Source organism: Rhipicephalus sanguineus, chromosome 6 (genome assembly GCF_013339695.2).
Source record: "Rhipicephalus sanguineus isolate Rsan-2018 chromosome 6, BIME_Rsan_1.4, whole genome shotgun sequence".
NCBI classification, from domain to species: Eukaryota; Metazoa; Arthropoda; class Arachnida; order Ixodida; family Ixodidae; genus Rhipicephalus; species Rhipicephalus sanguineus.
The window spans coordinates 36,234,306-36,249,215 of record NC_051181.1 but is presented as its reverse complement, the minus strand read 5'-3'; the positions used below and the strand labels follow the sequence as shown (position 1 = coordinate 36,249,215).

At 45.7% G+C, this 14,910-nt stretch overlaps 1 protein-coding gene across 1 annotated transcript in view; it reads left to right on the top strand.

Annotated features, from left to right (window-relative positions):
* The window catches only part of LOC125758833 (L-serine dehydratase/L-threonine deaminase-like), a 33,239-nt gene extending 18,647 nt beyond the window's left edge, over positions 1-14,592 (top strand). Inside the window, exons 4-6 of the mRNA XM_049416486.1 lie at positions 8,077-8,307; positions 12,079-12,203; positions 14,366-14,592. Coding sequence (XP_049272443.1) covers positions 8,077-8,307; positions 12,079-12,203; positions 14,366-14,592 — 583 coding nt within the window. The remainder of the gene's footprint in view (positions 1-8,076; positions 8,308-12,078; positions 12,204-14,365) is intronic.
* The last annotated feature ends 318 nt before the right edge of the window (positions 14,593-14,910 follow it).

Here is a 14,910-nt window from a genome sequence, read left to right as displayed (position 1 = left end):
ACTGTATAAGGAACGTAAATATGACAGGTCATAACATGAAAATCATGACATGCATGATATGAATGACAGGATTTACATGCCGCGGTCTTGGTGCTCTTGCGGTCATGAGCTACGCTGCAGCAGCGTAGCTCATGACTTGCGGCTGAGGCTGTGGCGGTTCAAGGTCGCCCAGCGACTGCTGGATTTCTGATCGAATGACATCTGCGATCGAGTCCACTTGAGGCTGTGGTGAGGGTAACAGCTTGCGCAGTTCCTCCCGCACGATCGCTCGGATCGTTTCGCACAGGTCGTCGGAGACGAGGGCATGAGCAGCTGGGCTGTCTTCAATGAAACGGCGATCGTACTGGTGGCTTCGCCCCTACCAGCAAAATTTGCTTGGCCCAAGCATGGTAAATCATCAGTGGCCAAGCTGTCCATGAATGGAAAGTTATTGCAGGCCAAGCAAAATATGAGCTTGGCAGTTGTAACAAGCCTACCATTGGCCAAGCAAAGGAAGGCCGTGCTTGGCAAATCATTGGAAACACCTCTTGCCATGGTTGGCACTGTAGTGGAACACCATGCAATAACCAAGCATGTTCTAGATATGGAGGCCAAGCATTTTGGCCAATGTAATTTCTGGCACATTTTTTGTAGTTTTTTGTCTTGGATAAAATTTGATGCCCGGCTACTTTTTTCTACATTTTTGTCTGTACCCCCTCACCCCCCAAACAAGTCACAAGGCAAATATTTCTGGTGCTTCAGGTTTATTTTACACTGAATATATACAAGGCAATACGCCATTTTTATATTCCTTCCTGAACTCTTGCGATTATAAAGTGTTGCTTGGGCTTCTGTTGGAGTCTTTCATCAAGGTGGCACGCCGTCTTTGCATAAGTGCACCTTCTTGATCCACAGCGAACATGAGCCACCTTTTTGTTATGTCCGAAACAGCTGCGTCAGTCGTGTTTAACAGGGTACGTCTGGCACCTGTGAAATACAAGGAGACAAAAAATCATGAGCTTCTCTTTAAAAAGTCATTTCTCAGGCTTTCAACAATTTTCAACACATAGCGGGAACATTTGTTGGAAGGCTAATCGGTTATGCATGATTATGAAGATCAGAACACATGCACGGACAGGAAGAGTTGATTGGACAGCATAATACATATTTTTTTTTCACTTTCAACTACAAGTTTATTAATGGAGTAGCTTGCGTAGTTTTGTGAGAACCCCATCAATATGAAATAAAAGATGAAGAAATACAACAAAAAATGTCCCACTTTATCTTCTATTCTGGCACCCTCTTCCAGAACAACATATATTCTTTCAAATTATAAAAGATCATACTCTTTTTGCTGATAGCACTATGGAAGGAGCATTGGCGCACGAGCACTCTATTATGTCCTTGTTTTCTTCCTGTACGTATGTCCTTTGAGATTTATGAACGTTGCTGGGATAGTCGATGTACCATAATGTTGTAGTTGCCGGGGAGCTTCTGTTGAGTCCTGCTGCTTAGCAGTGCTGCTGACTGTTAAACAAAGAAATTGGTTATGTGCTCTGGTTCTCGGCTCCTAAAAATAGGAACTCCAATAAAACAGAAAATAAGATGATCGAACACTGCACTGGAGAAGCATCTTGGTAGTACTGAAACTGTTTGTTTCAATGCTGATTCTTGCTCCTGATGGCACAAGTTGGCAGTATTCATGAAGGCAGCATATATAAACTCTGAAAAATGTTTATCAGTTGGACAAGTTTCCAAACAAACGTCAGTAATGCAGTATGTGCAAATATACTGGTCGTGGTGAAGCATCTTCTAAACTACGACCGAAATATCACAACATATGGAGAAGTCTACATAATACTGAACCTCATAATGAGGATGTTGTCCTGCAGAGCAGGAGAGAAAACTAGAATTTGTTTTTTATTGACACTTACCAAGGAGAAACAGCAGCACATTTGCCAGGCTTTTAAATGCTAATTTGTTCTCAGAAACCCAGCTGTACTTCTGTACGACCATTTTAGATACAATGTGCTGGAGCTCTCTGTGCATGGCATCTTTAGCACTGCTGCCATCTTCTAGGGAGAAATAGCTGATCTGTAATAAAAAAAAAGCAATAAATAAATTATTAAGTTTATCAAAGAAATGTTACACATGTTTAAAAGCTTGGAAAGAAGTCTTTATTATATTCAGAGGTTGTGGTGCCAACAGAAAGATAACGTTGCAGTGATAAAACAGCATTATTTCATCACTTGAAATATTCATTATACATTCTACGCAGTACTTGTGCGGACTGACAAAATCTATGCCTTCATGGTGGAAAATTGTGACTAAAAGTAATAAAACCCAGTAAGAATTCAGCATGGCAATGTGGCAACGCAAGGCGCTCCTCCAGAAGCGAATGAGAAATAGCCGCGCACGCCGACCACACGCCACTCGCTGCTACGTGTTAAAGGGCATAGTATACGAAGCTCGACGCTGCTTGATACAAAGTACGGTCATACTGCATACTAAGTGGAACCTTGCATTTACCGAGATGTAGCAGCTAGAGACTGCGTCAGCGGCTCGGCAACTGTCTTTCGGACCATGCAGGGGGCAACACCTCAGGTGGCAGTCCGTTCAGTTTATGTCATATCGCGAATAGTTTTCACAGAAAACCGTGGATCGCTCATGAAAAATTAAGGCGAATTGAAGCGATGCTCGAACACCGTACAGAAAAACGTTTGACATATGCCCGGTTTTCGCTGGTAACATGGGAAAACTACGGCATGTGCAATCACACACATTGAAAAGAGTTAGGACTACACATGCACTACGTACGCAGCATCCGCGATTTTCGCTTCAGTGAACCTCGTCATCGAATCCCATATTGCATAGAGGGAACAGGGGCAAATAGAGAGACTGCTGAAATTTACTCACCTTCTATTTCAACTTGAATTAGAAGCTCGTCGCCTCCCTGCACAGCACACCTCCACCTTCAACCAACGCCATGCGAACAAGGAACAAGGCGCCGCCGCCGGCCGCGCCGCGCAGTCATACACGCGTGGTTGGAGAGTGTATTCGGTACATGCGAATACACGCTTAAAGCCCCATTAACTGCAATATTTTTGATGACTTGTACACTATTACACAAGCGCATAACGGCCGCTGCAGTTTATAAATTCGTGAAAATTGCCTGTTTGGATGCATTGGTGAACTATTTTTTTAGCGCACTAAGGTTGTGCACAGGCCGAACCGTGCCGAGCGCGGGAAAAGGTGCGAAATTCAAACGTCGCACTGCGCGTGAGCGCATGTACAGGTCTGGTCCTCTGGATAAAAAGAAATGCAAAAAGAAGTATTCCGTAGAGCAATCAGAGCGAACTGAAATAATGACCGGAAAAAATATTAGCACGTGGCTATTCGGTAGCTGTTTGTAAGACTTCACGACAAACTGTGCTAGAGAAACGGACACAACCGCTCTTCCGTCTCATTTTTTTTAACCGCTTGTACGTCTTCGTGCGTCACGAATTTCCATGGAGAAGAATAATACAAAGAAGTGAGTATGCTTGATGGCCAAGCACATTCCGAGAACATTGGCCAGCAACCATGGCACGTTACAGAAAAGCCCTTGGCCTCCATCTTAAATGTGGCAGATATCTTTCAAACCTTTTGTTTCATTCTAATAAGTGGTAAGAGCCAACAACTACGGGAAACACGCACTTAAAAAATAAATTGGCCACTTTCGCTGCCAACTTATCCATATTTTGCATGTAGGCCATGCCTTTTTCTATCACGCTGTCAGGGCATTGGCCAATGAAAACGGAAGCCGATGGGAATCCAAGATGTGTCCAATGATCGGCCATCGGCCACTGCTGGTAGGGGCATTTCCAGCGTCTTCCCGATGGTCGTTGCTTCGGAGACAAATTCTTGAACTGTCGAGGGGGGATTCCGCATCAGCCCGGCGAAGAGCTCTCGTATGAAGAAACGGACCTTCTTCTCCTCGGTCATGGCAGGGTCAGCGTGGCGGAATAGTTGGGTCATTTGCTCCGCGAAGATGGTTACACTTTCGTTCGGGAGTTCCATCCGTGTCTCCAGCAAGGCTGCGGCCCTTTCCTTTCGGACGACGCTTGTGAACGTTTCCAAGAAAGTGCTGCGAAAGATGTCCCAGGTTCGAAACGTAGGTTCATGGCTCGACGGGGGCGTCCGGAACATGAACGTACCTAGCACCTCCACCAGATGTCACAGGGTCGTGACGTCGTCGAAGGCAGCAGTCGGTGTGTCGAAGATGAAACTCTTTATTTGACCGAACTTGTGGCCGAGAAACGGAGTCGAACTACAGTAATACACACTGTACACTGATAGCGGCGAACAGAGCGTCGGCCGTCGATAAACTGATCATGGCTGGGACGCGCCGTCTTTTATACATCATGCATCGAACTTTCCGGCCTTATCACTGGTGGTTGCGCAAGCTCTGGAATAATCTTGACCATTCGCGTCATGTGCGCAAGCTTGACAAAGTGATCTACTACAATCTGGAATATTCCCAGACATTCTGGCGCGGCCCGCGCAAGACAGCGATTACACGTGCAACGGACCAGTTACAAAAACACAGCAAAAGAAGCGCGCGTGGCAATATATATCAAAATTGTTATGGCGTGACAAGAATGTATGAGGAACGTAAGTGACAGGTCCTAACGTGCAAATAATGACATGCATGTCATGCATGGCATGATTTACATGATATGATCTTGAAGCACTCGCGGCGGTTTCATGAAATGGATATATACCTAAATTGGTATGGCGAGGCATATCTGATATGACGAACGTAAATGACAGATGGCAACATGAAAGTCATGACATACATGTCATGTGCAACGTGACCTACATGCTTCGCTCATGGTGCGCTCGCGGCCGTTGTGCTAGCTTGATATACACAAAATATGTATTGCGCGACGTGACTGTATGACGAACATAAATGACAGATCCTAACATGCAAATCATGACATGCGTGTCTTGTACGGCATGAATGCCACACTCATGGTGCGCTTCCAGCCGTTTTCTTAACTGGATGTATACCAAACTCGTTATGGCATGACAGTGCGTGACGAACATGAATGACAGGTCATGCGTTGTATATACCAGAATATACGTTCCAGTAGCATGGTACACACCAGATTGTACAGGTGTGCATGCATGACAAACGTGCGATTGTGAACTACATGTCATAAAATGAATGAATTAATTTGACTGAAATAAAAATAAAGGGATGTATGCGGCTTTTTGCTGGCTGCTTCGCATTACATCGATTCCCACAGTGCGTGGGATCTGCCTGATTTTCTTTTCCTGCTATGTTTATTCAAAGAGATTTTAAAATGATGATTTAGAAGCACAGTTCTCAGCTGCTCTTGTTTTGCATCCGATATATTACCTGGGTCTCTGTATTGTTGTTTTTGCGGTCCGTTTACTACAATATGTATTTTACAACTTGCTGCAAAAATAAGCTATCCACTTTATTCTTACATTTAAGTACCTGCATTATTTGTACTAGCTGTTTACATATGCAGATTCCACTGTATATTAAGGCCAAACTCATATGCGCGAAAATCTACTCGACGGCGACGAGCGACGCGGAAAGCGATGACAGTGGCCGTCACGCAAGAGATCGCGTAATCGATCGCTCGGTTTTGGAAATTTAGAAACGATCGCTCGTCAACCGGAAGTCATACGCGTCACTAGCCAATAGCGAAAGGCCAGAACAGGATGTATGCGAGTGACGCACAGGCGGCACTGCACAGAAAAAGCAAATAACACAATGTTCACACTTGTCAGAAGAAAAAAAATATATAGCAAGACCTCTAGAATTTTTTTTAAATCGCTTTATACAACAAAACATATCACTTTACATTAGATACCGCTGGCGCTTCGACACTTTCAATACATATATCCACTTTCATTCCAGCAACGCTAGAAGTTCGTCGCTGAAGCCATCGCGTGAATGGGGTTTGGTTTGGTAAGCGACAGCTTGAGCGACGGTAGCTCCGTCGCGTCCCTCGTCGCCATCGCGTGAATTTTCGCCCATTTTCGCGGATTTTCGCGCTCTTTACTGTTTTGTCTAGGTGAAGTTGAGCGCAAATATTCAGTTTACCACTTCGTAAAATAGCGACATTGAGCTTGCATTATAAGATGTTAAGAAGGGGATTTGAGAAACGTCCTTGTATCAAATGTTCCGTTTTTCTCATGAGCGTCCCAACAAGCCGTTTTAGGTTATATTACTTAAATCCTGAATTTTCTATTTTCTTACCTTAACAGGTAAGTTGTGATACTTCATGCCTAACTGTCATAGCTATTGGGACTGCTGCCTTCTGGTCCTGTGTGTGTGTGTGTGTGTGTGTGTGTTTTTGTGCAGGTCACAGTGATTGTTTGATGCGGAACAGTCTTCCTATTTTATTCATACGTTTGCTTTCATTTCAGGCCTCCCAAATTTTTTTTGTTTTACTAATCACCAGGCAATCCAAACTATCAGTGGCAATATCGGCGATGTCCTTGAAGCATATAGTGCAGCTACACAATAAGTCTGAGACGTCTGTGGGCTGCACAAGTCCTCTCTCGCGAAAGAATTGTGAAAAGGTTGCACGTGAGTGAGCGTGTCGCTAGCGAACGCTTTACGCCTGCAGATAAGTAGAATATGAAAAGTAATCGCAGTTATATCTCCTCTATGCAGGCCCGTAACCAGCAACTTTTTTCGGGGGGGGGGGGGGGGGGGGGGAGGGGGCACTTGCTGAAAACCTTGACTATTTGAGAAGAACACCTATTTTCATTATTTATTTTCGGTAAAAACACCTACTTCTCCAAAACTAGATGCGTCATAAAAATAATGTCGCTGCCAGCATTGTTGCTGCTATATAGCTGTCCGTTGATATGCGTTTACGGACAAGATAAAACTCCACACCAGTATTTTCGCCATCGTGCGGAGGCTTCTTAGTCAAGTTCTTGTAATTAGATGGCAACACGCTAACTGGTCGTTAAGCAGAGCAGCATCTCCCATTACTTACGCAAGCGAAAAACAAAAACCGCAGAATGTGTGACTTTATACATTGCTGAGAGCGCACGTCTGTAAAGAGCTGTCATGTTAAGCAGCTAAAGCAACCCCAATAAGCTTTTTTTAGGAATTAAACTAATGTACTGTCACGTGGTCGTGACGGTGAAGTACGCAGAACACAAGCTGGTACAGATGAAAACTCTTCATTGGGCGAATTGTGCCCCAGGAAATGAAAAGTAAAATGACAAGCAGTACGCGCTGTACACTGATAGCGGCGATCACAGTTGAGGGCGTCGGTAATCTGATGGTCGGCAAACTCTCTCATGAGTCGACTCGCTCAGACACCGATCGAGCCGTGAGTCTGAGTGACTAATATTTTGGTCAGCTTGAGTCCAAGTGAGTCCGACTGGGAAAACTTTCTCTGGGTCCGGTTGAGGAAAATTTTCGTTAGCCTGAGCTAGACCAAGCGGTGGTTACACATGTAACAGGCCGGTCACATGACTCACATCTAAATATAAAAACGGAACGACCGCAAGAGCCCCGAGGCCGTGGAATGTAAATCATGCTGTTCATGACACGCATGTCACGATTTTCATGTTATGACTTGTCATTTATGTTCGTAATACGATCATGTTATCCCATACCAGTTTTGGTATACATCCGATTAACGAAACGGCCAGGAGAGCACAAAGTCGTAGGCGGCTAGATAGATAGATACGCTTAAAGTCGCAGAAGTTCGCTAAGAAATGCTTCGCATTTAAAAAGTATCGCGCGTGGCAATACTATGAGTAAGAAATACACAACTTTTGAGATAAACAGACATTTCATTCAAGTCAAACAAAGTTGGTTGCAGTTAAGGAATTCTCGAGCATGCATTTTCGTGCATAGGCGTATGCTGCTACACAAAATATATCTATAATAACCAATTTGCAAATGTATCGGAGTATCTTAAGATACAATTGTGAAGTATCGTATCAGATGCATTTATTCTGCTATAGTATCTTGTTCGTATCGCGATACAACTTCAAGGTATCTTTGCCCAGGCCTGAATTGTGTAGTAAACCGTCACTCCTGCTTTCTAGGACGGGCAACGCGACCATGGTGGCGGAGATGAAGGAGGATCTGGGTGATCGCGTTCCCGCAGCGATCGTCGCCTCTGTCGGTGGCGGCGGCCTGGTCTGCGGCCTGTCGGAAGGCATGAAGGTGGCCGGGTGGGCAGACGTGCCCATCGTCGCCGTCGAGACGCGAGGCGCCGACTCCTTCCGCGCTTCACTGCGCGCCGGCAACCAGGTTACGTTGCCGAAGATCACCAGGTGATCGATCCTCAACTGCCGCCTGCACTATGTTCGTTTATTAAGGCGAAAGTATTCAATGTATCATCAGTCAGGTGGCTTTGCGAGATTTGGAGAGGACTGACGGTGCATCGGGAGACTTCACGAAAAAAAGAAAGAACAAAACTAATGTCATGTTGGATTAAGTTGCGCCGTTGCGAACCGGGGTGCCCTAGGCGCTGCGATTACTCGACGAAACGGTGCACCAGGGCGCTTCGGTGTGCACCGGTGCGATTTGATGGATATGCCACAAGTAATAAAAGTCAGTCAAAAGTCGCGTGATACTCAAACGATTGTGTGCGTGCCGTCGGCTTACCCGAAGTCACCATGGCCTGAATGTCACATGACGTCCCCTAATATTTGTGGTGACGCGGTCGTATCACATGACGCCACATGATGACGTCATCATGGCATAACATCGTCGCTTGGCCCAAGGTGGGCCGATCCCGGAGGCAGTGCAAAGCCACTTGAGGTGCAGAAAGCTTGCAATGCTTTCAATACCGGAGGCTCAATTACAAGGATCAACCGCGAGTTTTAGTACTACGTGCATAGCGTCCGTAACGGCGTTGCGTACGTAACTACGCCACGTTTTGCTTAAAGCGCGTGCGCAGAGCTTCTGCTCATGCGCACTCTGCGAAATGCAGCGTTCTTACGTACGCAACGCCGTTACGGACGACATACGTACGCAGCACTAAACTCGCTAATACTATCGACTGAGAAGAAACAAAATGGGCGTATATAGACCAGAACACAGCGAATTTCATGCGCATCGCCATATTTGCATCGCGCGTCACGCCATCTATCGCACACGCGACGAAACAACGTGCGCGGGCTGCCACGCCAGCAGACGCTACACAGAGCAAACGTGAAACTCCCGAAACTCAGCCCGTCGGAGAGCGTGTTTCGCGTCTTTTCTAGCCTGGACATTTTCGCTAATTTTATTGGAACATCAAGAACATCTTGCTCATGCAAGTCCACAATGTATACAGCACGTGCTGAGTGGGCTGCGGAAACAACCTCGTCAGATACGTACGCTGTTACATTTGTAAAAAAACGTTCTCGCTGTAGTACGCGTGAATCGTAATTGCAGTGCAGCTCGCGAAAGATTGAAACGATGTTTTGTTGCCCCATATTACGAGTTGTGCACAAAGTTTTGTGAAAGCTCATCATTTCAGCATGCATCGCGTACTAATTAGAGTACGCTTTACGGGTAGTTTCGCGGAGCGTAATTTTTGTTTCACGAGCGCTCTTACAATAATGCGTCTCGCTCACAAAAGCGTGCTATCAGAGAGTATAACCTGCAGTATCGTTCAGCGATCCCTTTTGGAAGCTACCTGCGCGATTTTATTCTTGTAACGATGGTGCTTTACAAGCAAAACTGTGCTACTCTTAGTTAAGCCGGTTAGCTACACCTGCGACGTAAATGACACTGGCGCGAGTACTGTTTACTTACGTGCCAATATACGTATTATGTGCAGCTGGATGCCTCGTGTCCAAATAAAGTTGGGGACATCAAACACTGAAATGAAAGCACGAAATTCTGGCCAGATGTTGAGGAACACCGCGCCATTTATTACCTTTTGAAGACGAAATCTCGAAGGCGTGGATGCCATCAAAAGCACTAAAGCTTAATACTACGTTGGAAGTGGCAAAGCATGCTGATTGCTTGTGCTTGAAAGCACTACCTTGCACTAGATTTCCATCAAAGGAAACGCTCAAAGGTAGGAGTGCAACCCCACACAGAGCTCGCGCCTGCCTTCAACCCAGCTGCGTGTCACGCAAATTAGGTTCGCAAAATGAAATAGGTGGGCGTCACACTGCAGAATGCACGCAGTTAGTGTGCTTACTCGCGCATTTTCACTCGGCTCCCAGTTTTTTTTGCTTGAATCACAGTTATCCACTCGCGGCGAAGCTGAAAACACCGCACCGGCACTATTTCTGTGGCGCGTCGTAATCGTCGCAGACAACGCTAATATCCTCTTGTTGCGCAGCTTGTTTTGGCATCCAAAGACGACGCAGTAGTGCCCAGACGAGCTCTTATACGCTGAAGCGGCCTGAACGGGTACTTTTCCGCACTTTAAAGCCTCAGAACTGCAGCTTACCCTATTTACTTGGTGCAGCCCGCGCGCGCCTTGGCAGCCCGGTCAGCCCGGCGTCTGGGTGCGAGAGTATCCGCTCCGCTCGCCAGCAGCCTGGGTGTGAGACACGCGTGCTCTGGTGTATATAGCTTGCGCTAATGGCGCAAGGCTGAAGACACAGCGCAGCTGATCGGCACCTAATTGGTCCTGGTATTTTCGAGGTCATGCAAGGTTATGCCAAGTAATGGGAGGTTGTGCAAAGTAATGTGAGGTTATGTAATACACAGTTGCTCGTGACGGACGGGACTAGTGCCGTGTGACACGTGACTAGCCTCATGGCATTTTGTTGTTACGTGACACTATTCACGTGAGTAGTCACGCGACACTTCGTAACGCGAGTAGTCACGTCACGTTCTATTGTCATGCGACACTAGTATCGCGTGACGCTAGTCATGCGAGTCCCTAGTCGCGTGACAGCGACATCGCGGCACATGCGCAGCTGGCAGTAATTGTGCCGATCGCGTCAAATCAAGATCTCGCGGAGCAGGTGCGGCGCAACTGTGGCATTAGCGGTCGCTAGGCAAGGCGAGGCGCTCCAAGGCGGTTTTTCTGCAGACACCAAAGTTTCTGCGGCCGGCTCAAACAGGCTCGCTGTTTAAAACAGAGAAGGCGGCTTTCCCCTTCGAGTCGTCACAGGCGAATGCATAAGGGAGCGTGTGACCTCGACATCGAGTACGCGCGAATGACAACATAAAGAAGTACCGGTCTCGTCAGCTCAGCAGCATCTAATACGTAGACACGTACGTGTCTGTAATTTATCCTAGAGTAGCAGGATAAAGTTGTCGGAAGAGGAAAACAAACAATTCGTTACACTTTGCCTCACAGTATCAGCAACTAAAAAAATAAAAAAGAAAGAAATCATCTGGTTCAGCAGTGCAAGCTAGAATACAACGCACAGACAATGTATACATACTGCTGGTAAGAGAGGAAAAAACAAAGTAATTTACCAAGCACGACTTCGACATATATAGCGATCATTACATAGTGGAAACAAGCTATAGCGTATGACGCTGAAATAGACGCAAGAGGCGGTTAGACGCTCGCAACAAATGAGTTTACTTGTACAAGAACATCCCACACAGACCTATACTTAGTGACTGGACCCATATACATGGCGCGATTGTACCCTTTCAGTTCTGGAGTCGCAGTGAGCAAGGTCACATTGAAATAAACAGCCCACAGTTGAGTACGAGGAACACCTGGACCCGAATAGTATGTGACGGGGAAGGCATCACTATTGCTGCGAATTAAGACGTATAAGCATAACGTCTAAAGTTCGTGAGTAACACTCGAATTAAGGCAAAAGCCTTACATGGTTCATGAGTATCGCTTCATTCGTTTTGTCTCATGTAGCAAATAAGTCTAGGCGCTAACGCAAGAGACGAAATTTGATGACTCCCAATTTTCCCGTGTGTTAGCGCTGCTTTCTTTACTGATGCAAACCATGATCAAAGGAAAAAAAAAAAGACATTTTGAAGGCATAGTCGGTATACGTCTAGGGCCTTGGCGTTTGTTCTGTGTGCATTATTTCCCTTCTTCATCTTGCACCGCGTCGGTTTTTTTCTTGCGCTCTGAATTCGCGCTAGGCAATACTAATTTTCTTTGTCTCATTCAGCATCGCAGCAGCACTGGCCGTACGCAAGGTGTGCACGCGGATCCTGGAGCTGTACCGGGAGCGCAGCATTTTCTCCATGGTGCTCTCCGACCGTCTTGCCGTTGACGCGTGCAACCGATTCGCCGGTTAGCGCAGCACACATGAGTTGTCTTGAATCGTAGAACATTTGATCTCTGCGAAAACGAACTGTAAGATCAAGAGCAAGTACTATATACATATTTTTTTGCAAAGCTCCGCACGCAAGATGCGGCTCTCTGGACCATAGCACCGAAATGAGGTTGACAAGAACGACAAGGACGTGCGCTATTTTTGTGGTGCACGTCCTTATCGTATCCTATAGCGCACTTCATTGTTGTCCTTCTTACCCGCGTCATTTCAGCGTTTCACTTAACTGCATTAAACTGCAGCTACAAACGTAAGAGATACAGTCAGGTTGTTCCACGCCATAGTTCTACGTCACAGCGCCTTCTACATAGTCACCAAGATCGCGTAGAGTTGTCGAGAACGTTACCGCTGGTATGGTTGCCCCTCTCATAGCAGTATGACCTACCACATTCAAGCTCTAATGCAAACATTCCTGTTCTTACGGCAGCTTGCTGGTGATGTCTTGCAATAGCACATTAAATAGAGAACGGTCGTCATGCAACAAGTCGGCTAATGTGTCGCCTCATCTGTATGACCCCCTAGGATGTATACCGGTGCGGGGCTTTCTGTCTACGTATTTAAGCTATGAAAGAAGATGCGCTACACGAATATCCTTACTGCAACAAAATCTTCGAGCACATGATTACATTCTTCAGTAGTGGGACGGGATCTGAACAAAGCCCAGAGGAGAGGCATTGAAGAAACGTTTTATTGCGAGGCGTGCACCGCAAATATTATTAGGCTCTGATAAAGAGAACGAAGCAAACGTTATTTGGACACTTAACCACCAAAGATTATGCCCAAACGTGTGTACGGAAAACTGTGCGGTTATGTGAAGACGCCACATGTGCGGATGTGTGAATCTTCAGCTCCTTGCTTGTGATCCGCCAGAACCTAGCCACACAGAGCATCCCTGTAAAATGCAGAACTTCAGGGCCAGATGCGAAGCTTGAAGCAACGAAAAGTCCTTGAACACGATGTGTCGCCGAAGCTCTGCATTTTTTTTCATTTAATGTAAAGCGTTTTTCCTTCACTACAAAAGGTTGAAATGAATAACGAAGCTTACCGAAGGAAGCCGTTTTATATCTCCAAATGTAACGATCATAACCTCAAAATAAGTGAAAACCGGTCCAGGATGTTCGCTGATTCCTTTTTTCCGAAGTGTGTAACCGTATGGAACAAGCTGTATGCAGAGCAAGTATGATGTGAAAACGAATTATTGTTAGTATCCATGTTGTAGCCGCCTCCTCCCCCCCCCCCCCACCCTTTCATGTAACGCCCAGGGGCAATGCGGTGTCATTCTCGAATAAATGATAAATAAAGAATAAAGAAAATAAGGCGTATTCGCACTAGTGGTGCCAAGCCTGAATGAAGTGCAGAGCTAGGCGGCCTCCCTTGTTTCTCTTTATTTTTCTCTCTCACTCTTCTTATATATATATATATATATATATATATATATATATATATATATATATATATATATATATATATATATATATATATATATATATATATATATATATATATATATATATATATATATATATATATCTTTTCTATCTCTTTTTTATCTCTGTTTATTTCTATTTCCGTCTATCTCTCTCTATCTATTTCCGTCTCTTTCTCGATCTTTCTTCCCTTTCTTTTTCTCTCTATTTCTCCCTCCCTCTTTCTACCTCTTTATTTATTTATCTCTCTTCCTTTGATTCTCTCTCTTTCTTTTTCTTTCTTGCTCTCTCTCTCTCTTTTCTATCTCGTTTTTCTGTCTGCTTCTTTCTGTACCTTTCTCTCTGCGTCTTTTTCTTTCTCTGTCTTTAACATTTTTCTGTATTTCTGCCCTTTCTTTCTCTCTCTCTCTCTCTGTACTAGTTCTCTTGTCCATCATAGTTATTGCATCCCACGTAGGACAAATCGGCGCATGTGTTCTAGGCGCGAAGCAGATGATGAAGAGGATGAAGACAGCGCGCGCCGGTTCCCGATGATGACAGTTTTCTGTTCGCTCTTCCCTCACTAACGGTCGGCATAAACAGCACCGCAGTTGAAGATGTGAAGCACTGGTCCCGGATTTGTAATTATTCAGTGTAGGATGCTTTTGACAACCCGATGTAACGGCTAGATTCTACCGAGAGTTCTATTCACGCAGATGACCACCGCGCCCTGGTGGAACCGGCGTGCGGCGCCTCGCTCGCCGCAGTGTACTCGAATCGGGTGACAGAGATGCGCCGTCAGAAGAAGCTTGATCCGTCGCGACCCCTGGTGGTTATTGTGTGCGGCGGCAGCGCTGCCTCCCGGCAGCAGCTCGAAGAGTGGACAAAGACTGTTTCCTCCACTGGCACTGTCAGTCCACTCGATCACTCGGGCATCGACTGAGCAGTTTTACGTGCTCGAAGCGTTCACGAACTTTCGGTGAAATTTTCGAGCGGGTTTGCGCCTTTCCGCGTGGTAAAATGTGCGTCATCGCAACAGAGAACAAAGTGGCCAGACATTCACTGTTGGCGCACGTTACTTCCGTGCTGTAAATTCTGCAAAAAAAAAGTTATTTGCACGATCACAGTTCGTCCTTGACTCTGAAAGCGAGGTTCAGTCAAATGAAAAGCGCGAATGTTTTTGAAAAGTTAACAATCGTAGACACACAGTACAACGGGGTATAAGTGTTTGATCAGTCCCAGTGGCGTAGCCAGGGTGTGG